Source organism: Sordaria macrospora, chromosome 5 (genome assembly GCF_033870435.1).
Source record: "Sordaria macrospora chromosome 5, complete sequence".
Lineage (NCBI taxonomy): Eukaryota > Fungi > Ascomycota > Sordariomycetes > Sordariales > Sordariaceae > Sordaria > Sordaria macrospora.
The window spans coordinates 2208667-2232597 of record NC_089375.1 but is presented as its reverse complement, the minus strand read 5'-3'; the positions used below and the strand labels follow the sequence as shown (position 1 = coordinate 2232597).

Genomic DNA, 23931 nt, shown 5'->3' with positions numbered 1-23931 from the left:
GGGTCCCTTCGTACTCTACTCCTGATTCTAGGAAGCCTCTAGCTTTCGTCCCGCACCCCTTCCATTTTATGCCGAATAAGATAAGGCTCATACTGTGCGAAACAGCCCTCGGGTGTGACAAAATGGGACCTCGAGGTTTACTCTGTACCTCGCGACCCGTGTTTTAATCATGAATGATGGTACCTCGGATGCCCTTACAGCCTCCTGTGCCTTTGAAACCGCAACTGAATTAATTTGTTTCCATGATGTCGAAGTCTGGAACGAACCTGCTGAGCTATAAAGAAGACCAACCCCACAAACTGCCACTATTCCCACCCCAATTCCTACCCCGGCATCCCTGTCCGATAACACGCCCGGGCCCGGCCCTCTTATCAGCTCTATCTATCATCCAGTTGGGCGTCGTGTCTTACACCACTTCCGAGCCAATCCGTTCGCTGACATCATTCCACCCGGTGCCGCACCCTTCATCAGATTCACAACGAACCGCACTCGGCTTTTTCACTCTTTGCAATTCCGACCTACAAATCGACTGCTGTGTGTGCAACCCGGCCTTATCTTGCATTCCAGCCCTATACATACCCATCTCATCTACACGCGGCGTTTTCCGACAGCCCACGTTGCGAGTCCACTCCTTGTCGGCCCTCGTACCCGCCAACTAACACCACCATGTCGGCGCCCACGAGGATCCGAATAGCCGCCGGTGGTGTGGTGGGCAAACAGCAGCCATCCCAATGTCGCTCGTACTTTCTCTCCAACAGGCCACCAACATATTCGACGGTGACGTCATCAAAGAAAGCCGCCAGCGCATCATCGTCACCAGCGTCCGTCGCAAATACCACCACCAACAAGCGCTCAACATCTACCCTCCCCGAAACCTGGTTCAATCCCAACAAAGTCCAAATTTCCGCGAAAGCGAAATCAGAATCCAACACCGATAAGATCCGACCTCCAGATGGCCCCGGCGGGCTGAACAAGCCTCCAGACGAGCGCAAAGTCAAGCTCGGCAAAAGTACGTTTACCCACTTCATCCCTCTCATCTCCAACATACAACAAACTAACCCCGTCTTCTCTCAACAGCCCTTCGAATCCTCCAAGCCCATCTCCCAACCATCCTCGAATCCCCCTTACCCACCTCCATCCTCTCCCCGCAAATCTCCCTCCACCTCTTCCCCTCCACGCACCCGCACCTGCCCACCGTCACCGGCCGAGTCGCCTACATCGCCGCTCTCTGGACCGCCCCGCTAGCCTGGAACCGGCTCCCAATAATCGGCAACGTTCGCATCGAGATCCTATCCGAACGCATGGTCGACCGCCCGCTGTACAGCCCGCAGTCGCAGAACCGGCGCATCGGCGCTTTTGGCGAGCAGTTGATTGTGCGGTGGCGGACGATTGGGAAGTCGAAAAACTGGGGGTTGAGTTTCATTAACGGAGGTGAAGATGCCAAGGGGGTTAGGGATGCGGATTTGAAGGGTGCCACTGAAACGGAATACAAAGCACCCGTGGGCGATGCGGAACCTTCGGCTGGGAGAGATGGCAGTAAGAAGTCGGAGTTCACGGGGCTGTTCATCTTTGAGTTTGATGGCGAGGGACGGATATTGAGTCATACGATTGAACATGTCCAGCAGAGCGGGGAGGTTGAGAAGGGGGTGGGTGCTACTGTGGTTGGGTTGACGGATTGGTTGTTGGGAGGGATGAAGGGGGCTAGGGAAGGGGAGGGGGGAACTTGTCCTGCTTTTACGGGGAGGCAAGGTGAGGGAGCCGGTGGTGAGGTGAGGTGATGGTAGTGGTTTGGGTTATTGGGGGATATGGCGTAAGGACGGAAAAGCTTTGGCTTTGGTCTGTTTGGGATGAGTGATGATGATGACGAGCGACCTTCCTAGAGGAGAAGTGGTCCCACACCGGCGAAGACAGAAGGCAAGCGTTGTTACTGTACACCATGTATTTTTATATCCATGATGTCCTCTCACCCCTTTCTTTCACATAGTGGTTCACATTCTCTCCATCTACTTTTTGCGCTCCGGCAGCTTTTTTGAACCCAGGCCGGTGGTCAAAAATTTCAAGATTGCAAACCATGTATTCTCCTCCTTTTCTTCACATATTGCTCACGATCTCCCCATGTACAATGCGCACCTATAGTCAATTGAAACCAAAGATACATTTTCAAGAGTTTTATTCAATTTCAAAACAACCAGTAAAGACAGGACGGCAGATTCCTCAGGCCCCGCCATCTCTCTTCTCGGAGTTCACCCCCCAATGTCCAAGAAAAAACAGAGACAGCATCAGCCCTCCTCCGCCTAACAAACCACAGCATGTGCAACCAAAACCTACCGTTTTTTCTATCCTGGATACCACCCCTTCTTCCCTGTATCTAGGAATGGGTTTCCCCAATCGCACATGCTGCCTAAGCAACAACCTCCGTATCACCCCCCATCTCTCCGCTCAACTCCCTACTCGTCGGCCCCCGTCTCTGCGCCCCCTCGGGAACCTTGTTGCTCGCGCTCTTGGCGTTGACAGCGCCAACGTAGCTGGTCAGCGCATTCCTCGCGGCTTCGACCACCTTTTCCGCATGGGTCAAAGCATCTCTCAAGCTTCGAGCCGTCTGATCGAGTTCGAGTTCGGCGAATTTCTCGCTGTTGTTGTTGTTGTTGTTGTTGTTGTTGTTGTTGTTGTTGTTGTTGTTGTTGTTTTCTCCGTTAACCGAAGACGCGGTCGTGCTGGCATTGGCCGTGGTAGTAGTGGAAAGAGTGTTGATGGAAAGGTTGTTATCGTAGCCCCGACCACGCTGTTCCTCGAGAAGTTCGCGGATGTGGCCATTTAGCCAGATACCGCTGAGCTGGGCGTCGGTCATGTCGCGGGCGCCGGAGATGAGGCCGCGGCAGGTGGGTTTACCGCAGAGACATTGGAAGGGCTGGGCCATGGTCCATTCTGTTGAGGGGTAGAAGAACTGTCGCGGCACAAAGGTTGATGTTAGTTGCTGGGAGTGAGTGAAGAGGGAAATGGGGGTTTGCGGCTGGCTGGTTGGGGGCTAGAAGTAGAAGGACCGGGGGGGGGGGGAATAGGTGAGGGAGAGGAAGGGGGAGGAAGAAAGACGTACGGTCAATTCCTCGCCAATCTGAATCCCTTTCGGGCCGGCGATGACGTTCATGTTACCCGTGTCAAAGATCTGACCATTGGTAGCTACAATTAGCGTCTGGTTCTCTTTCCTTTTTCAAGACAACAAACATATTGAAGATGGAGGGGAGGAACATACAAGAGACGGCTCGCAAGAGTGGTTGATGTACAGCAAATCGCTGTTCAAGTCCAGGTGCTTGTCACGGCCACACTGGACGGTCGCATACGTCGGCTTCTCGGCCGGCGTGCACGGGGGGTACTCGAGCTTGGCGAACAGCGCAAAGGGCGGGAGAGTAATCTTGGAGATGCTCTTGGACGTATACTCGGCCTCGTTGACGATGAGGTGAAGACGGTCCGGGTGGGAGGGCTGGACCCAGTGGGGCTTGATGGGTGCCATTTTTAAGTAGAATTATACACCGAATTCAAAGAAATGATAGCAATAACAATAATAATCGGGACGACGGGGTTTTGTCAAAGTATATATGTATGCCCTCCGCTTTGGACAGATGTGGTATGTGGTGGTGGCACCTCGGTTGTTGAGAGGTTGGGTGGTGAGGGCGGTGATGTTGAAGATGGATAGACAAGAAGAAAAGGAAAAGAAACAACAAGAATTACCGGGCAACCGGGGAACGCCCCGTCTTATGGGAATTTCTTAACTCTCAAAAGTCTGCCATGCCTGCATGCACGCGACTCGAGCAGATCCAACATCTCATGGCTTTTTCACGCCACGGCCACTTTCGGCTCTGGAGAGTTGCGGGGGATGGAGACATGTTTACATGACGCGCTATGTCAGCCATCAAGATTGGAACATATGACAATTGGGAGGGTCCATATAAACCCATACCGAATTCATAAGACGGGTCCGGGGACTTATTCGTGTGCCTTGTCCTTCCTTGTGAAGAATGGAGAAACCGATGGAGTGGGATGGATGGATGGAGTGACGTTCCCCTAAGGTACCTAGCCTGTGTTCGATAGACCGATACTGTACCAGCACCTACATATTTCTACCATGGTGTTTCTTTGTCCTGTAGGTGGTTGTAATTCGGCCGAAACTCCAACGGAGATTGTCAGACGGACGGCGCGCCGGAGGGTGGTGTGTCCGTGTCTGACCCTCTACCAGAACGAGTATTACCAGGCAGTCCAGAAATTCCCTCAGTGGTCGGCGCTACGGCACTTCATCCAGACAAGCAAGAAGGAAACCCAATGGCAGAAAGAATGACATGTGCTTGTGAATTGATGGGAGGATCGAGATATTGAAATGGCGGGGTTGCGTGTTTTAGCATCGGATCATGGCGGGGGTGGTTTTTTTATGTGTATGTCTGGGGAATCTTTCCCTTTCATCCACGCCACCTGGCACGCTCCAGTATCCCGGTGTTGTCTCCTTCGAGACAAAAGAGCTGAGACTGTCTTTCCCAGTCTCTTTATGGCAGATCAAGCATAAAACATCTCACTTTTTCTGTCCTTTGGCAGGCAGGTCAGTGGCAACAATTGACCAATGACAACAAAGATATTTGACAAAAGTGGATAGGATGCACGTAATTGTACAGTGGAAAGGCTTGGCAAGACGGTTTGCGCTAAAAGCTGCGCGCTGCAAGCCCCCAAAAGCCCTAGCGTTCCAACGTTTCCAGGGCTGCAAGGGGTCCTTTCCCAAACAACCGAGGATGAACATCATGAGCAAGAAGCGACAACCGGCAGTTTGGGTTTGTGCAACGTGTTGCGCGGCAAAGCTTTCATCGAATAAGATCGCACGGCATGAAGTCCCAAGTTTTCTGGAAAGAGTGCTGGGATGAGAGACGCCAACCACTCAATCCACTCCCACTCTGTCGCATAAAAGTACCGTCTGACTTCCACTTCAACATCGTCAATTGCACGATGACATGACATTTTTCGTTCCGGTTATTCGGACTCCAAACATATGGAGATGGAATCTACCCAAACTCAAGATTCGGGTCTTCGCCCCAACACTACACGGCCAACAAGAAGGCCTAACGGACCATAACCTCCGCGTTTGTACTCCCCTTCTCCGCTGTCCGAGGTCCGACGATGTCCCCAGAGGCGTGATTCTGTATTCGAGACCATGGCTTGGGGGAGACCAAAAGCTCGGAGCTCAAAGTCGCATCGATATCTCCGCAGCCAGTTGTCCCTTGTGTCAAGCCATTTCAAGCTTGGTCAGAACATCTGGCCTGGTTAGGGACCACCGCGACTTCTTCGAGGGCGATCCAGGTTGTTCATTGGGCATTTACTGTGACCCGGTTGATGGGCCTGCGATTGAGATACCCAGTTGCGCTGGTGACGACAAGCTACTAAGAGGGTTCACAGCAAAGGGATTCAAGTCTGAGCAAGCTGCCCCCGTGACACTCCTCGTTTTCCTCGGAAGAATATATTTGACGTGAAACACACCAATGACTGCTGTTAGGCGACAGCCGAGTCTCACTTTATTCGACTGCTTTCAGACTCTGGATCCAGCAGACGATGAGAAATTTAGCGACAGCAGCATCAGGAGACCTCGCAGCCTCTTCAGTGGACGCGGAAGACCGGCCATCATTGACCCTGACCTGCCGCGGTGGCTACGTACTTGTTTGCAGGACCACTAGGACACTTGCACTCAGTATAGGAGTCAGGACAGAACGGCTTCTACCTTTCGCCTTATCGATACAAGCACAAGAGCAGTTGTTGAGTTCAAATATCACCGTCTCGGGGATATCGAGTATGTAGATCTCAGCTATGTATCGGGCAACGGGCACAGAACTACTCTGAGGCGTGACACTCTCACGCAGTTACAGTTGACTGGTTCTTTACGAATCGCCGGACCGTAGACAGTCTTGGATACAATTAGGTTCACGTCTGACATGGGCATTCATTACCTCTGGGTTGCATTCGCTATCACACAAACTTCGGTAATGCGCCATGGCAACTCGCCTTTTTTGCACCAAAAGTACAGCGGGCCTACCTCGCATAGTCGGCAAGTCAGTCATTAATGTAAGTCTCAGCATCATTTTGACCACCAACACAACACTGAAATTTGAAGGGGCATCTTATGAAATCAGAGTGGGGCAGAGCCCATTCGAATTCAAGTTAACTCGAACAGGATACACGATTTCAGCTGTTGTTTTGGTAATGTTATCGCAGTTCAGACTTAGAGGGGTGGGTGAAGATTACTATGGCGGATTACCGAGTTCGAAGTTTTGGAGGATGTGTGGAACGTGACCAAGTGTTGTTCCTCACCCTGATTCTGCGGTGGTTTGGACCAGGGAGAGCTCCGGCATCCAGTGTTTTCTCCCTTGTGGGAAGAGGTCGTAAAAATCACGCTAACAAACAAACCAGGGTTGATTTGGCACTGATAGCATTCCATAAATCGGACGGCTCTGCATCTTGGACCATACCTAGCTCCAGTGAAAAGAGTTCACAGATTCGACCATGAGTTCTCCGGCGAAAAAGGCTCAGTCGCCGGCATCCGAGTCAGCTTCGCCAAAGGGAAAGGCGAAGTCTCCCACGCCTGGTCCTGCGTCCCCAGCTACTGCGAGAGCATCATCGGCGGCACCCAAATCCCCCACACCTGCTCCCGTAACTCCAGCGGCTGCGAGGGAGTCCACGCCGGCACCAGAAATCCCTGGGCTTCTATCTGGCGCTCATTGGCTGGAGCAGGTATGCTTTCTTTCTCTATGCCCATTGCCACCCATTGCGTAACGGTTAAGATTGCCAGGCTTGTTACTGGCACAAGTCTCACACGCCTCATAGGTCTCCCGACAGCGGACCCAGAGTGACTGGGACTCAACCCTAGGAAGCGATACTGAGAGCTCGACTGCCTCGATTACTTCGAGTATCCTCCACTATCGTACTCTTAACGGCCGCACTTATCACAGCGATACTGTTACGAACAGAGAGTATTGGTAAGTCTCTTTTGGGACCTGGGGAACTGTGTTGTAGCGCTTCTGAAGCTAACTACCATTTCATGATACAGGGGTCCCAATGATGAGAAGCAGAATGAGATGCTGGACATCTAGTGACTAAACGTCAACGATCAAACTCTGTGGTAGCTTCCTGACCCACACTTAGCCATCATACGATGACTCTTGTCTTTGATGGTCAGCTGTATACGGCTCCAATCTCAGATGACCCTAAGCATGTTGTTGATATTGGCACTGGAACGGGTAAGCCATGTATTCAAGGATCCCCAGGGATGAGTAACCAGGTAGAGGTACTGACTCAATGTATAGGATTGTGGGCTATTGACTTTGCCGACAAGTTCCCCGACTGCACCGTGATCGGTACCGATATTTCACCGATTCAGCCTACCTGGGTACCCCCTAATCTACGCTTCGACATCGACGATTATACTAAAGAGTGGACCTATAAATCTAGCCATTTCGATTATATCCATATGCGCTGGCTCACTGGCACTACTAAGGATTGGACTGCTGCATATAAAGAGGCTTACCGCTGCCTGAAGCCTGGTGGTTGGATTGAACACATCGATGCGTCGGGTACGATCTACTCGGAGGACAATACTATAAATAGGGAAAATGCTATGGTTCAATGGGGCAAGATTTGGCAGGAGGCTGGAAGAAAATCCGGAAACCCAGTTGATCTACTCGAAAGGAATTTGCAGGAACGGGCCATAAAAGAGGCCGGTTTCGTAAATGTTACGACGAAGGATTACCCGGTAAGTTGTACATCCAGTTGTTCTCATCCCATAAGCTGTTTGAAGGGCTTGTCTCTAAGAATGACGAAAGAAAGCTAACTGTCACGGCGCTGGCGGACCACTACATCACTAGGCTATGTTCCAAAAGGATACAAGTAACCGAAGCTGGCAATTCGGTCGCTCAAGTGGTCTTATATAGTTGTGATGGCAGTCGAGAGGCACAACTGCAAGGCTGCCATCACACTAACCAGAAACAACTTTTACATATCAGATCCCGGTTTCGCAATGGCCGAAGGATGAGAAGAGGAAGGAGCTCGGCCAATTCTTTTACCTCGTCTACACCCAAGATCTTGAGGGGCTCTGCCAATATATGTTTGGCAACGTCATGGGCTGGCCGCAAGAGCAGACTGCCGTTTACTTGGCCCACTTAAGAGCCGAGTTGAAGAACATGAGCCTTCACGGGCTCATCGACTTCCGCGTGGTTTACGCGGAAAAGCCGTTGGATGCTGAGGATTGAGGTGCGGCTGGACGAGATCACTGGCCGGAGCTGGTTGTTCTACCACAGTAGGCGGTTGGATTCGGACCAGCTTCATACCTGTTTCCTTAAATAGTCTGACGTGTGTCTCGCACGTGAATCTAGCGGCCCTGGCACACAGATAATTTGACGTTCTTGATAAATAACTAAAGATTAAGAAGAAAGAGGAAGCTAGTCTACATCGGATGAGAGGGATGACATCCTTATATGCAATTACAGCTGGGATGGAAGAATAAACGTGCATGTGATCTGACACATGTCTGGCACCGCCATGACAATATGCATGGTAGTTGAATGTTCGGGTGACACTCGCAAGGGTTTAACAGGGTAGACCCCAGATCGTGCGGATGCCTTCAGCCTTACCCGGCCTCTACCACGATTCAGTCACCCTGGTAGCTTAAGCTAGTTGGGGAAGCTGACAACTTCGTAGAACGACGTCTGCCATCCGCCATCCGATCCTGATTCCAGATTTCGACTCCTTTGTGACGAACCGCTACAAGCACAGGAGTATATCGCTGGGAATAAGAACAACGATAATAGTAGCCAAAAGGTACTTATCGATTGTAAAAGCTATTGCTTGCTGAAGGACCAGAATAACGAAGGCCGGGAAGCGGTCTTCTGATGTATTGGTCTTCAAACCCGTCCCGTAGTCCCGTATTTTCGGGACTCTGGAACCCTGGGTTCGGGCTGCCTCCCATTGGTTAATTTATCTAGCTTACATAAGAGGTTTCCGATTGGATCATAACATCCTTCCTTGGTCCTCCTGCTGTAGAATACGAGTACGTGCAGGGTTGTAAAAGTATAGCCAGCGAGGCAAATAGAGCAGGAGGCGAGGGCGGTAGAAGAGCACCGGAAGCAAGAACCCATATACAAAGCCAGATCAAGGCAATAAAGTAGAGCGCTTCGTCTTTATATTTCCTAGGACTTTTTGGTGAGGATAATTGTATGATGTTCACTACGGCGAACTTTGGCAGGTGCGAACATGACTCTATCATTGGCAATATCCAATCCACATAGTCGATTCACAATGGTACGCAGTCGATTTCTCCAGCCCAGCCACCGCGTCAGCCAGCAGCTCCCACATATTCCCCAGTGCCTTTCTGGCCAGACACTGTAGTTATATCACATAGCCTAATATTGATTTTTGAGCGGTGAAGGGCAGTTAACATCCGCTGTGATATTTGACAGCACTGTGTCACATTTGAACACTGTAATGAACCGAACCGGGTGCCTGTCATTTTGGCACTGGCAAAATTCTATAAATCGGACGGTTCTGGCACCCAGATCACTTCTTGGCCGTTCCATCTTCTTCACCCGAACTTGAATTTCAGGTAGAAGATAAGATATCCAAGATTCGACCATGAGTTCTCCGGCGAAAAAGGCTCAGTCGCCAGCACCCCAATTACCCACGCCCGGTCCTGCATCTCCCGTTGCTGAAACGACTGGCCCTCTTCCTGGATCTCACTGGGCGGAACAGGTACGGCCCTCTCACGTTCCCCGTCGCCCGGTCACAAGCCCAGTCATAATTGGAATTGATCACTAACATACTTCTACCTTACTTACGCACTATAGGGACTTCCGGAGGAGGAGGAAAATGATGGGGATTCAACCATTGGAAGTGATATCGAGAGTTCGACTGCTTCGATTAGTTCGAGTATCCTCAAATACCGTACCATGAACGGCCGAACTTACCATAGCGATAGCGTAACGGATGGAGAGTATTGGTAAGTCTGTTTGGGATTACTCGTCAGGGCTCGAAGCACCCAGTCTGACCTCCGCATTGGGTCTATGAGGTGTCGTTTCTAGCCCAGAGTCCCGAAGAGTATGGATGAAGAGAAGCTCTGCGCATGTGGGAGGAAACACCCAACGCTAACGAGCATTTTAAACTTTCATGCAGGGGCCCCAACGACTCTAAGCAGAATGAAATGCTGGATATTTTGTAAGTGAAACATGCTTCCCACCATCGGTTTGATCTCTCAAGGACCTATCATGCATACCTTTATCCGAGCCACTCAATCTGTCTCTCCGCCTCCAAGGCCCCATGAGGCTGCTGAACAGCTGTCAGGTTGCGCTACCATTGTTGTCGACCTGTCGTCGGATCTCATAGCATCCAGGATCGAAGACTTCCCTTCGACCGTCTGGATTTGGGACGTACAAGCTGCAGTAGCTCTCCTTTTTCACGGGAGCGTCAGCACCCTGTCGTGGCATTCCCATGTCCGCGAGACTTCGAGTTCTTGTAGCTAACCAAATATTGCCTACCTCTAGCCATCATGTGATGACCATTTGTCTGGATGGCAGGCTTTATGATGCCCCTCTTCCCAAAAATCCTGAGAATGCAATTGATCTTGGCACAGGCACAGGTACGCCGACTTTCTACACTATCTTGGTGGTTGTTCCTTAAATACTAACTCGACATTTAGGGCTGTGGGCAATCGATTTTGCTGATAAATTCCCTAACTGCAACGTCATGGGTACTGATATCTCGCCCATCCAGCCCAGTTGGGTTACCCCCAATGTCCGTTTTGAAATCGACGACTATAATAAGGAATGGACTTATAACTCTAATTTCTTCGACTTCATCCACCTCCGGTGGCTTAGCGGCACCGTGAAAGACTGGTCTGCTTTTTATAAGGAGGCTTACCGGTGCTGCAAGCCAGGCGGTTACATCGAGCATATGGATGCTTCTAGCGGTACTGTTTACTCAGACGATGGTTCCGTGGACACTAAGGTTCATGCCCTGGGCCAATGGGGCCCCATGTCGGAGGAGGCTTTCAGGAAGATTGGGCAGCAACTGCTCAACAATGACATGATGGAGAACGGAATGAAGGAGGCCGGTTTCGTGAACACAGTAGTGAAGGATTACAAGGTAAGTTCTCCGCTTCCCACAGCGTCTGTTTATCCCAGAAACTCTAATTACGGGATACTTGCAGATCCCTCTCTCCCCATGGTCCAAAGACAAGAAGTTGAACGAAGTTGGTCTGTACTTCTATGTCGCTATGAACCAGGACCTTGCTGGTAGTCTTCAGTTTATGCTTGGTAAGGTAATGGGATGGACCACGGAGGAGATCAACATCTACATCAAACATTTGCAGAAGGAGTTGAAGGACACTACCCTTCATCCGTACTTCATCTTCCGCATGGTGTATGGCCAGAAGCCATTAGATGCTTAATGTATGGCTGGGCAACAACACCGACCGGGGCTGGTTACCTACCTAATCTCCCACGATGGGCGGTTGGATACCTCTACCTTAGGACAAGCTTCATATCTCTTTTTCTGTGAATAATCTGAAAACAACATACTAGTTAAAACCTCGGATGACTGTCACACTTGTTTTACAGGGTTTACCCCAGACCGGGTATGTGCCTTCAGCCTTACCCGGCCTCCACCTGCATCCAAATGTGCACGAATACTCTTACACCAATGCTCGCAAAGGATTTGCTAGTGTCTGTTAGCGCAAAGCTCCCCGCCGACGTGTCTTCCTCGGCTCAGCTCGGGTATGTCTTTTTTTTCGACGTCCGGAGCATTTACTCTCCACTCACGACGTCCCTCCAAGCCATCACTGTGACGAACCGTTACAAGCACAGGAGTATTATCGCTGGGATAGAACAATAGAGTAACAGTGTAGTAGCCAAAAGGTACCGATAGATTGTGATAGCTATTGCTTGCTGAAGAACCAGGTATAACGAAGGCCGGGAGGCCTTCTTATATACTGGTCTTCAACCCCGTCCCGTGGTCCCGTAGACTCGGGACCCCGGGTCCTATCTGATTGGTCAATCTATCTAGCTTACATGAGGCTCAACGATTGGATCGTAACATGCAGGTCGGTGATACCGAGCCCGAGTGCCTATTGTTTGCTATTAGTGATGGATACGGTGGTAGGTGTAGGAAGTGTCACTTACCAGGTTACAGCGCCGCCGTTGTTAGAGCCTGGGTTGAGTGGAAAGTTGTTGTCGATGTGTCTGGTATCAGGGGTCCAATTGTCCGTGTTACCTGGCTCGGGTATGCCCTATTTTAAGTTGCTTCGCCTCCTCCACTGTTCCTTGTTTTCTTTCTACTCATTACTCGATATTGTTATTGAATCTATTGTCGTAAGACCGTTGAACCGGCAAAATCTACCGTCACCATGTTTGAGAAATTAGCTGGGCATCTGGACTGCGTCGGGTTCGGCATCACCTATCTAATCAGGAAAACGACGAAAAGAAGATAGATAGGTAGACACTAAGCGAAAACTCTGTCAGTAAGAAGAAAGCCCTATGCTACGTATGGTATTTTTATGTGGATGCCGTTCACTTATCCAACATTAGTGAAGAAATTCGAAGATATGTCGCTTGTGAAAAAGGCGAGTGTGTGATATTACATATAGAATCAAGGGAGATCGGACAAGATGTAATATGTTGTGTCAAGCCTCCGGATGGACATCTAACATGAGCAGCCCTTGTCCGTGGCATAAATATAACAAACATGAACTAAAGCCAACAACACTATTTCGATATCAATAAACCCAATGTTTACTGCGTTCTTCACTTGGTCACTCTCATTCAAGCGCACGATCATTTTTTTTTAAAACTTTTTTGTTGATTCATCTATGTACAGCTAGAAGCTAGAATTCCTTTTTTTAACGTTTTTTTCTTCATTGTTGTTGTTGTTGTTGTTGTTTCCCCCGACTTTACCTTGAAATTCCTTCTTGTTCCTGACTGGACCCACCCGGTACCGGTACAGTCCTCAACAACCCATTCAGTCATTGTCATTGTCATGGGTTGATAGCTACGTAAGCGTGGTAGCTCGTAGAAATGACAGGATAACTACTTCCCTCTCGAACCACCCTTACCTTATCATTCCACCCCTAATCCTACCAACTCCAATTCACTACTCATCAATATGGCATCACCTCGCGCCACCTCCATCGACTCGGTCGAAAACACTACCGACAAAATCCTGACCTTGTGGCAACCTGTCAGCTTCGATATAGTGATGACCAGAAATGACGATATCGCCGCTGGACCCATTCTAGTCAACAACCCCCCTCTGTGGCTCATCGCCATGCACGACCAGATCGCCAGAGCTCACCATCAGATCCGCGAAATTGCCCTTTCCGTAGGACAGGAGCAAGCCCAAGGACTCGCGACCCTCCGCACTCAGTATGAAGACCTAAGGGACAACTACAACCTCGTCGCCACCATGTTCAAAAGAGGCCTCGAGGCGTCTCAGAACCAGGTCGCCAAATTCGAACAAGGAATTCAACAGGCCAGCGACAGGTTCGCCTCGGAGGTCTGGACTGTCATTGCCAAGTACGGAAAACAAGATGCCGCCCGTCAGAAGGCCATCGACCAACTCCGGGAAATCTCACTTCGCCATCAAAAGGCCCTCGAAACCCTCAATGAAAGAACCGCTCGCCAGCAATTCCCCCTGGGCCACGCCGAAAACCGGGCAACTACCCATAATCAACAGATCAGTGACATCTACGACAAACTCGTTCACCCCAGCCAACTCAAAGCCCTCGAAGAACAGATCACGAACCTCCAGAGAACCATCGAACAAGCAGGACAGAAGGCACCCGATACTGCCTCCATTCTGCGTCTCTTGGAACAACGGGCTGCCATCAAAGCCCCCAGCACCACACAACACTCCTCCCTATCAGAACCCTTCTTCGGCTTCCTTAAGGACAACGACCTCCAAGCAGCCCAAGCCAGACGACAAGCCAACCAAGCTCGTATGCAACGAGAGGCTACGTATGCTAACAACTACGGAACCGGCTCAGTACGGTTTGGACAGTCCGCGGGAAGGCAAGGCTCCCCGGGACCTCCCCGGCCGCCCCGAAACACTCTCGGGCCAGCAGGCAACGACGACGACGATGCTCGAAACCAGGCCAATAGTTTCCTGGCGAATTGGGGTTACCCAACCATCCAAACTACGCCTATCCACCTCAACAAGCCTGCAACCTACGACGGCAAAAAACTCGATGCTTTCCGACCCTGGTGGGCCCGTATCAGCGCCTACCTCCACGCTTACGCTGCTAGCTTCCCCACCGACAGCCATAAAATCAACTGGCTGGGTTCAATGCTCACGGACAAAGCCCAGAAATGGCACGACTCACGGTCCCGTCAGATCCGCTCTATGGGAGTGGAAGACACCTGGAAAGGGTACTCTAGCGCTCTCCTTGAACGATTCAAGGATCCTTCGGAACGCCACCGTAATGCGAAGAAGATGGAAGAACTCCGGTACCACGGCGACACAGCAGAATACCTCACAGAACTCCTTGACCTCAACGAAACTGTCGGATGGGCAGGAACTACATTCCAGAACCAGATCGGTAGAACTCTCCCGTCCAAAATCACGGAACTGATGTTCTCTATGAGAGGAGGAATCCCCGAGACCGACGACGAATTCATCAGCGCTGTCAAAGAGGCCGGACGAGTCTACGAAAACATGCTGCAGGCCCCAGGCTATCAGTCGGGAAAAGACGCGCCCACTTCAAGAACGGAGCACTCAAAGTCAGGCCAACAATCTCACAAGGATACCCGCTCCCCTTCCAACCAAAGCCAATCCTCAAGAGAGTCCGACAAACCAGCCAAAGACAAGAAATGGGACACCGTCCGCGAAGCCTTGAAAAACATCGATCAGAGCGACATCGATCAGAGCGACATCGACCAACGCAAAAAGGACCGCGTTTCTTGCTGGCGATGCGGACGCAACAATCACCACACCCTGGAGTGTTTCGCAAAGAAGGATAACAACGGTAAAGAACTGTCCCAGCCAGCAGTTACGGCCGCCATCTCCGCCAAACGGAAAAACAGCGACCGTGAAGAAGAAGGAGCTGAGGACCTCGCCAATAGCGACGAGGCCCAGTTCAAGAAAGCGAAAACCAACGCAATCACCAGAGCCATGCAGACAATGGAAGAAGATAGCGACTCCGACTCGGATTTTTGAGTGGCCACCATGAAGCACTACATAGATCACCACGACCTCACCTTGGTGCCAGCCTGGTCAACCCCGTCGTTTGCATCTTGGGAATGGCTTAGCCTTGACAACGAACCCGAGCAACAACTACGAAAGAAACCTTGCCCTAAACCTCTCTCGGGATTACGAGCCATCTCCCGTGAGATCTACCTCCGTGCCTTCGTAAAACTACGAAATGAGCAACTGGGAAGACGTTCTCGCCACTGCCGAGTTTGCATACAATAACTCTGCCTCATCGTCGACTGGGCTCACTCCGTTCTACGCCAATTACGGTTATCACCCAGCCTCTCACAACCACCCTGACGGTGCGCCGCGGAACCCGGGGAGCCGTCTCTACGCCCACTGGATGACCCAGGTTCACGACCACGCCCAAGAGCATCTCGACCGTGCCCGTCAGAGAATGAGAGACTGGGCGGATAAGAAGCAAAACGGAGGCCTCGGTCTATGAGGTAGGGCAACTTGTTATGTTGAACGATAAGCACATCAAGGCGAAGCGCCCCTCAAAGAAACTTGACAAGAAACTCCACAGACCATTCAAGATATCTCAGGTAATTTCCCCACCACTGTCCGGCTTACCTTGCCCAAGACCTGGCTTATCCATGACTCCCTCCACGTCTTGCTCGTCGGACCCTTACCGCGCTGGCAATCAGGTAGCCCCTGACCCCGACCAGGTCCTGCGGGAAGGCAGCCCCGGCTGAGTCGGAATCTCTCTATGTCTCGCTCGTCGGATCCTACCGCGCTGGCAATCAGGTAGCCCCTGACCCTGACCAGGTCCTGCGGGAGGCAGCCCCGGCTGAGTCAGAAGACTACGAAGTGGAAGAGGTGCTGGACTCCTTGACATTCGAAGGCAAGGTTAAGTATCGAACAAAGTGGCAAGGATGGAAGGAACCAAGAACTTGACATGGGAACCATGGGAGCACCTCTTCACTGATGAAGCAGAAAGCAGAAGTCATTGTCTTTCACACCAAGCACTCAGAGACCCACGCGTCCCAGCGTCAGGAACCTCGACGGCTCGAGGCGAGCCTTGAAGAAGGGGGAGCTGATGTCACACGGACATTCGACAATACCACTAATCTCCCCAAGAGCCGCACGGCTGAACCCCAAGCCTTGCCACACGGCTGGATGTCTCAAGCAACTAGGTTACACTCACCTTCGGGAAGTCTGTTCCTCCAACGGCACGACTTACCCGGAATCCCCTCAGTACCCTTAGCGCCTTCGGCGTATTCCAGCCAACGACACAACTGCCGCCTGCACTGCCTCCACGCTAGGCCGCGCTAGCCAGGCCATGAAGGAAGAACACTGAAGGAAGCTATTTAGGAAGACCCACATGTAAGCACAATAGTGCACACTAGATAGATGCATTGTGGCTTTGCGGCCAGATTAGGCCGATAGGGAGATGTACGTACCTATTAGAAGGAAGGAAGGCTTTGGCATAAGAAGGCCAGGAAGTCCAGCCTGGATGAAAGGCTTGAAAGGATTCAACAAGGCCTTCGAGACCAAAGTAGTTTATCAGCGGAATTGAACTACTGTTCCAAGCCCAGAACACTGCCCTTGTCACAATGTCAACTGGGTTGTTGTGAGTTGATGGTTGATGGTCGTGGGATACGTTTTGTTTGTTTGCGGTTTGTAGTTTTGTACAATACGTATGCTGTGCATTCCTTGTTGGTCTTATCTGATCGCGTCCGCGGTGCCTTACACCTTTGAGTACCTTATTTTGCCTCTTAATGTCCTTCAAAGAATGCTTTAGTTGCTGACTAGAGGTAGGTAGGAACAAAGTCAACAAGCAGGATATTACTGTTGAAGAAGAAGGCGATGGGATGAGACAAAGAGATGGATGACTGGAGCACCTGTCAGTTTTCCAGCTTCTCAACTGAAATATATCAGCTGCTGGTGCGCGATCAGAGAACGGGAAGACCATTAAGTGGGAGTGGAAGACTCCGACGAGCTGCCACTGGCATCGGCAATGCTCTTTTGACCAGCGTCCTCGAGAGCAAGAGGAGCGTTTGCGACAGCGGCAGCGGCAGAACCTCCCCCGAAGACGGAAGCGGGTACGATTTCGCCCGTGTGAGGAGCAGCATCGGCGGCCGAGTCATATCCGAGAGGCACCAAAGACGATAAAGGAGATGAGCTACCAGCAGTTGCAGCATTTGAAACAGCAGGACTGCCAGCAGGCTCAGCAGCAGGAACACCCTCAACCACGGAAACATCAGGGGAAGCAGCCGCAGTATTAGCCTTCGCAGCCTCCGCAGCCTCGCGCTTGCGATCGTACATCTCAGTGAGGATCTGGTGTCTCGCCCACTTCCACTCGAGCTCGAGCATTGAGTACTCCGGATCAAGATAGATTTCCGCCGGCTTGGGGCTGCGGTCGGTCGTGGGCGGAATGCAACCCGACTTGAGCTGCTTGATGCGGTGCTCCTTACTTTGGGTGCGGTCGTAGACTCGCAAGAGCCTCCTGCGCTCGTTCGTGGTGGTTTCCGGGAGTTTGCTGTTCTTGTCGGTCTTGTTCAGCTTGCTGCTGTCCAATCCCTTGCCATCCTCTGTGCCGGCTGGTTTGGTTGCTTTGACCTTGGTCGTGATCCTGATGAATACTTTGCCGGTGTCATCAGGCATCTGGCCATACGGCTGGGCATTGCAGATGCCAATCTCCTCAAGGTGAGGGACGTGATCGAAGTAGGTGTTTGCGACGGTCGCTTCATTGTCATAGACCCTCGCATAGCTAACAGGCTCGTAAGCGTAGTTTCTCAGCATAGTGAACTTCTTGATGTTGCTGTGAGCCATGAGGGCTTCGATCATGTTGGCCTGATTAGGTTGGATGTCGGCAAAAGATGGCACTGATCGGTGATTGCGCAATGGAGCTGGACTAAGCGACGCTTACATCTTCAACCTGGGTGTGGGAGACGTTGAGCTCCAAAAATAGATGCTTGAGTTGAGGAAGACGTTCTAGAGGGACTGTTATAACATCGGATGTCAGCGCGGGACAAACTAAGAACTGCATTCTCTGCAGGCGGGTAGGGCTTGTAGAGTGGGCATCGGGTAATTTACTTCGGGGAGTTTGATGTTGGCGTCTGAGTCTGTTGTCTCTATTCCTGAGAAAACAAGCTGTCTCAATGAATTGCAAGCTCTGAAGCGATTTGAAAACTTCATTATCCGCACTTCCACACGGCTGTGGAACGGCTCCTCAAGACACGCAGATTGGGGAAATAACGAATCATGGTTGCCATGTTGGCGCAAAGAGAGTCTAGTGTGAGACTCTTGACGCCAGGAACGGTATGGTTGAAAAGTGCCTTTCTCAGCGTGTCGTACGGCTTTTTCTGACAATGAATCTCAAGTGAGACGAGGTTTTCCATGTTTGTGATGATGCTGCGAACTTGATCTTGGAAGGAAGATTCCCTGTAATCATCCCAGCATGAACGGCTCACATACTCACGACCAATGCCACCCAGGGGTCTGATAACCAGATGCCTGTAAGCAGGTGAGATCCATTAGCACTCTGAAATTTGTCGAAGTACGGCAGAGAAGGAAGCTAGTTAGCAGTCGGCTTGAGAGTACGGGATTACTTACTTGACTGGGGAGACGAGCAAAGAAACGTGATTGAGATAGAAAAGGCGCATGAAATCATCCCTTAAAAAATGGTCATACTCTGCCCAAACCATCAGGTAATCGTGTGCACCAAAGCCATGGCAAACATCCCGAAACACCTTGCACGTCTGCGAAAGACCGAGAAGCCTCTCATCGGTCAAGTAATCGGCACCACGTTTCGCCATGGATGGTGCATACCCGTATGGCGTGACCTGCTGCTGGGCGTATATGGGGGTCTTTGGTGGAGAATAATGCCAGTCATGAAAACCGCCCATGACATGACACAATCATGTTGAGGAATTCCTTAGGAAGCTTGGTGATGAAATCTCTCGGATCCGGTTGGGGTCTGATCAAGGCTTCATAGCGGTCGAGGTTGAGGGCCCAGTAATAGAGTTGCTGCCTCTGCTGCACAAGACACTGCTGGCAGAAAGGGCACGGGGCAGCCTATCTGAAAGACCATCTGGCCCATAGCATCGTAGGAAATGTGCAGTAGTTGATTGACCGCCGTTGGCTGATTGATACCAGACAATGCATTGTTGTGGGTGGGGAGCCGCAACGGCAGGGGCCGGGATGTTTTGCTCGGTATTGGGAGCCATGTCATCCTGAACACCCAAAGACGTCGCAGAAGAATGAGGGCAAGCCATGGAGTTGCTGGATTCGAAGCTTTCCTGAGTATTGATGGAAGCCGAGGTTTGCTGATTCTGACCAGTGCCTTGGCTCGTAGTAGAAACGACGACATTGTTCTCGACGCCATTCTGTATCATAGGAGTGCGCAGAGAAGGATTGTTGGGCGAGGTTGGACTCGAGGCGAGTCTAGCCATAGGTAGAGACATCTTGAAGAGTCTTTGACCAATAGCTAAGCGGTGCTGAAGTTGCAAAGCGAAGTGGCTGTCTGTTGAGATAACCGGAATGCTCGGCAACAGAGCAATGTGAAAAAACAAATCCGGGTTGAGAGGGCAAAGGATTGGATATTAATAGTTCAGGGAAAAAAGGAAAAAAGGACCTGAGTCTTGGTGAATAGGTCCAGGTCCCTTGACAACCAGGTGGTGTATCCGTCTAACCTTTAGATTCACCATTATATTTTGCCACAAGATTTAGGAGTATTCGTGAAGTGGTGCATAACGACATGCTTTTACGGGACAGGAAGGTATTCCCGTTCGCTAGAAACCTGAGAGCATTCATTCAGGTGGTTGAAGGGTGTGAATGATATCGATAGAAAGAGTACAGTGCGTGTGGGTTCCCAGAGGTTCAACGAGACAGCCAGCCTTTGGCCGACCCCGTTAGGCTAGTCGAGGATAGTGAGGCATCCTACAAAACCTGTAGCAGTGCTGCAGTAAAGGGTTGTGTTGATTCTAAGCCGTTATCGTAGGGCAAGGGACTGGAATGCTGCTGCCAAAGCTGCTACCGCTTGGTGTGGCTGGAATGCCGGGGCCGTCCTTTGTTTGCTTGCTTGAACATCGATTACTTCGTCGTTATAGAACCTGCAAGCACTCAGCGCAAGCGCAAACTCACACGAGATATTGATGAGGCACAGGGGCTAGAATATTCTAAATTGGAAGCTTTTATTCCTTCTCGATGGAATTTGAACAAGTGATGAGGTTCAGTATGTTTGGCCATTCTGCAGAAATATTAGTAACAGACACATATGACACGGAAAGTTTGCGAAAATATCCAGCATGAAAACACCGCTCACAGGTCGAATGTGCCCTATCATCCACACCCAAAGTCATAAGCTTGTGAACATGCTGTTAATTTTTTTATGCAGCGTCTCCTGTAGCAACCACCGCCTCATACACCGACGGCTCTATGATAGCTAAGCAGATGGGCCTCCCAGCGCACGCGGAGGACCCCGACGCCGAAGAAAGACCAGAGGGCGAGTGCGTAGGCTTTGGCTACGTAAGCTTCCAAGGACAGACAGAACTCGGCCGCGGATGCGGTCAGTTAGAACAAGCGGAAGTTTTCGACGCGGAGGCGGAAGGCGCGCGGCATGGTGTCAAGGCCACTGTGGCGCTCTTCCCGGAGGCACAGGCCCGACCACGCATTACGATATGCCTTGATAACACGTCCGTCATTAGAGGACTCCGAGGAACCCCAGCTGCGTCGTCACAAGCGGCTTTCCTCGATTTCCGCGCCATCCGTAAGGGCTATGGCCCCAGTCTGGTGAACGTCCGCTGGGTTCCCGGCCACAAGGGCATCACGGGCAACGAGATTGTAGACGAGCTCGCTAAGGCGGGCGCCCAAGGAGGAGAGGTAGTCAATGAAGGCTTGGCTACCCTTGCGCATTCAAGGCGGCTTGCTAAGAGGGCGGCGCGTACGGATTTCAAGGCATGGTGGGCCGTGAACAAGCCAGAGTCTTATGCAGAATACCGGTTGGGGGTCTCTATCAAGCCTAATTTTATCTTTTCCTTTGTGCTACAGGTTCCGTCATATACTGGCGGCTCGCTCACTGGGCGATTCGATTATACGTGTTGGGCCGCGTCTACGCTATTGTGACGAACCGTTACAAGCACAGGAGTATTATCGCTGGGATAGAACAATAGAGTAACGGAGTAGTAACCGAAAGGTACTGGTAGATGTGATAACTATTGCTTGCTGAGGAGCCCTATATAAGAGGTCTGGGAGACTTCTTTATACAAGGGTCCTCTATGGTGCGCCGCTGCGCCGCTGCCGCGGCGCCGGTACTACGGCGCCTTCCTTATTGGTCTATGTAGCTAATTACATAAGTGATCCCTTATTGGATCGTAACATATATGTGTATTGGAATCCCTTGGTCATCTTTGTGAGATGGATGTAAAGTCTGTTACGGAAATGCTAATAATAATGGACGTAAAACTAGTAGATCCTAAGACTTCCTCGTGTACCTCCAATCATTCTCACGTGTACTTTAGTAAATATACCTCCGGAGCCTTTTTTTAGGTTGGCTAACCCGGTAATTTGTTCTGGAACATGGGTATTGTGGGCTTGGGTTGGCAGACTAAAGGATAGCTGGATTTGGTGTTTTTGCAATGGTTCTACGGCGCCTCTTCGATGGTGATTTCCCTGAGCACCCTCCGACCAGTGAAGTCGCCGGCTATACGGTTGGCGACGGTCCCAACTTTGCTCTGAACATGAGGAGATGTTCAGCGTAATGTATTGTGTCGGGTTACGAAGGTATAGACTAAAGTACCAAATACTACCTGTAATCAGGGACGTACCAATGTCCTTCGGGCGATCTTTGGGGAGGGGGTATACTTGGGTCCTCGATGGCTGACAGCAGCCACCATCCCGAAGCAGGTTGAGCCGCCGTTTGGTCGTCTTCCTGCTCAATTACCTGCATGCCCATCGACCCGCCCACAAAAATCGCGTTGCTAGGTACATGCTGGTGCAAAGTGACCGGGACTTTAACTACGCCCGGCGGCACCCTCTTCCGATCAATAACGGGAAACTCGACACCGTCTAGCGTCAAGCGACGATGTCTGGGCGGCAAGATTTTCAAGTGAGAACGGGAACTAGATGGAACAAGGGTAGGAGCTGGAGAGGTTGTCATGGGCTGCCCGTAGGTGCAGAGTTGTTCATCGGTATAGCTCGGGACTCTCTCGCCACCAGCCTCCCACCAACAAAACGTAGTCAGCCACCCCGACAGGCTCACAATGCCGCCAGAGCTCTTTGCTGGTCCCTCATGAACTGTGCGTGCCCAAAAGTTCTTGACATCGGCCCCGTCTGGAGAGTCGAAGCTGGCTACCATGTAGGTAAGGACTTTAGTCAGCCGGATGGTCCAAGCGTCCATCTCCTTGTGACCAAGGGTCTCGAACCAGGCCACACGCCTGAGAATGTCGGTCCAGTCACTTCTCTCTCCTAACAAGGTAACCGACGGAAGGCCGCAGCCGAACCGTATTCCAGATCTGAAATACTCCTGTGTAACGCCCAGGAACACTATAGCGGCTTCTCGCCCACTGGGCGATTCGATTATAAGTGTTGGGCCGCGTTTACGCTATGGGCAACACATGATTTACATTGGCAGTAGGCCTCGGTTTGCCCTCGGATTAATGGTTTTGGTGGACGATTAGGGCACTGCTCTTAATTTTGTATGCTAGACTCACCGGTGCGGCACGTCTCATGACCTACGGGAGGCAGAAGTAGACGTTAAAAATAACAACAACAACAACAACAACAACTATAGCGGCTACGTCTCGGTCGTGTGGCGTCGTGGTGGTGAAAGTGGGCAAAAGGGTGTCGGCGATATTAGGGTCCACGAGGCGCTCCTTCACCATGGCCGCCAGCCGTTGGGCAACAGCCCCAACGTCTACAGCTCTGACCGAGGGGGCATCGACAGTGACAACGACCTCTTGCCGACTTTGATGGGAAACGAAGAGATGACGGAGCGCCTCGGCGTTCCTATTGACAAAGAAACTAAACTGGGTGAGAATGGCGAGCCACACATCGTCGGGCCGGATCCTGAGGTGCAGGTCTTGCTGCCAGGCGCGGATGACGGTATGGACGAAGCCATTCTTGTTGCCCACAATGGAGAAGGGGGGGTTCGTAGAACCACCAGGACCGTGCTGAGGGCTGAACGATGAGTGTAGAATGGGGCAGTGGGAGTGGACGGTCGAGGTGTGAAAGAGTAGGTTTAAGGGCGACGACGTAACCCAGTCGCGGTTCTTGCCGCTTTGGGAGTCAGAGTCCGGCTTAATAACGACGGGCATGGCGGTATCTCGGGCTTGCTAGCTTTTGGCGAGCTGATTGTTGTACCAATTTGAGGGGTGGGGGACGAATCGATCCGTCGCCGCGCCCTTCTTTATAATGGTTTTCTTGTGGTGTTGAGTTGAGATTGGGAGACAGGGAGAAAGTGCTTGACCAGGGCGGTTGCGGTCATGCGCGAGTGCTGGGCGCCAACCGAGTGAGGATACGCGGCAAATATAAGCTCCACCTTAGCACTAAAATAGTACATACGACCATACCCACTGGAAAACTCGGGATCCCGCCCGCTCTCCCATAGATACCTTCCCACTTACCGTCTTGCCTCCGTCCGAACGATATGGATATGGGAGCTGATGGTTCGGTTTTTTGACCCTACCGCGTGATTAAAAGACCCGTTTCCTGTTCTTCCTGCTCCCATAGATAAGCCAT

At 51.3% G+C, this 23931-nt stretch overlaps 8 protein-coding genes across 8 annotated transcripts; 6 read left to right on the top strand and 2 right to left on the bottom strand.

The window, feature by feature from the left end:
* Nucleotides 1-153: 153 nt before the first annotated feature.
* Nucleotides 154-2204, top strand: SMAC4_00006 (uncharacterized protein). The gene is made up of 2 exons (XM_003351418.2): nt 154-1009; nt 1078-2204. The coding sequence occupies exons 1-2, from the start codon at nt 667-669 to the stop codon at nt 1776-1778; spliced, it is 1044 nt and encodes a 347-aa protein (XP_003351466.1). The 5' UTR covers nt 154-666; the 3' UTR covers nt 1779-2204.
* A 197-nt stretch (nt 2205-2401) lies between these two features.
* On the bottom strand, nt 2402-4422 carry SMAC4_00007 (uncharacterized protein; the record flags this gene model as incomplete). Its single annotated transcript, XM_066089361.1, has 3 exons — nt 3251-4422; nt 3095-3163; nt 2402-2944 (listed from the first exon to the last, which is right to left on the bottom strand). Exons 1-3 carry the CDS (start codon nt 3506-3508, stop codon nt 2402-2404), a joined length of 870 nt encoding a protein of 289 aa, XP_065947190.1. The 5' UTR covers nt 3509-4422.
* Nucleotides 4423-6528: 2106 nt separating this feature from the next.
* Nucleotides 6529-8270, top strand: SMAC4_00008 (uncharacterized protein; the record flags this gene model as incomplete). Its single annotated transcript, XM_066089362.1, has 6 exons — nt 6529-6756; nt 6850-7001; nt 7073-7114; nt 7168-7262; nt 7329-7774; nt 8025-8270. 6 exons carry the CDS (start codon nt 6529-6531, stop codon nt 8268-8270), a joined length of 1209 nt encoding a protein of 402 aa, XP_065947189.1.
* Nucleotides 8271-9523: 1253 nt separating this feature from the next.
* SMAC4_13830 (uncharacterized protein) lies at nt 9524-11610 on the top strand. The gene is made up of 6 exons (XM_066091644.1): nt 9524-9765; nt 9861-10012; nt 10186-10227; nt 10554-10648; nt 10709-11154; nt 11219-11610. The coding sequence occupies exons 2-6, from the start codon at nt 9963-9965 to the stop codon at nt 11456-11458; spliced, it is 873 nt and encodes a 290-aa protein (XP_065947188.1). The 5' UTR covers nt 9524-9765; nt 9861-9962; the 3' UTR covers nt 11459-11610.
* Nucleotides 11611-13167: 1557 nt separating this feature from the next.
* Nucleotides 13168-15216, top strand: SMAC4_09779 (uncharacterized protein; the record flags this gene model as incomplete). The annotated part of the gene is made up of 1 exon (XM_003343019.1): nt 13168-15216. One exon carries the CDS (start codon nt 13168-13170, stop codon nt 15214-15216), a length of 2049 nt encoding a protein of 682 aa, XP_003343067.1.
* A 205-nt stretch (nt 15217-15421) lies between these two features.
* Nucleotides 15422-15694, top strand: SMAC4_09780 (uncharacterized protein; the record flags this gene model as incomplete). The annotated part of the gene is made up of 1 exon (XM_003343020.1): nt 15422-15694. One exon carries the CDS (start codon nt 15422-15424, stop codon nt 15692-15694), a length of 273 nt encoding a protein of 90 aa, XP_003343068.1.
* Nucleotides 15695-20627: 4933 nt separating this feature from the next.
* SMAC4_00019 (uncharacterized protein) lies at nt 20628-21318 on the top strand (the record flags this gene model as incomplete). The annotated part of the gene is made up of 1 exon (XM_066089366.1): nt 20628-21318. The coding sequence occupies exon 1, from the start codon at nt 20632-20634 to the stop codon at nt 21316-21318; it is 687 nt and encodes a 228-aa protein (XP_065947187.1). The 5' UTR covers nt 20628-20631.
* A 679-nt stretch (nt 21319-21997) lies between these two features.
* SMAC4_13829 (uncharacterized protein) lies at nt 21998-23507 on the bottom strand (the record flags this gene model as incomplete). The annotated part of the gene is made up of 2 exons (XM_066091643.1): nt 21998-22737; nt 23063-23507. 2 exons carry the CDS (start codon nt 23505-23507, stop codon nt 21998-22000), a joined length of 1185 nt encoding a protein of 394 aa, XP_065947186.1.
* Nucleotides 23508-23931: the final 424 nt, after the last annotated feature.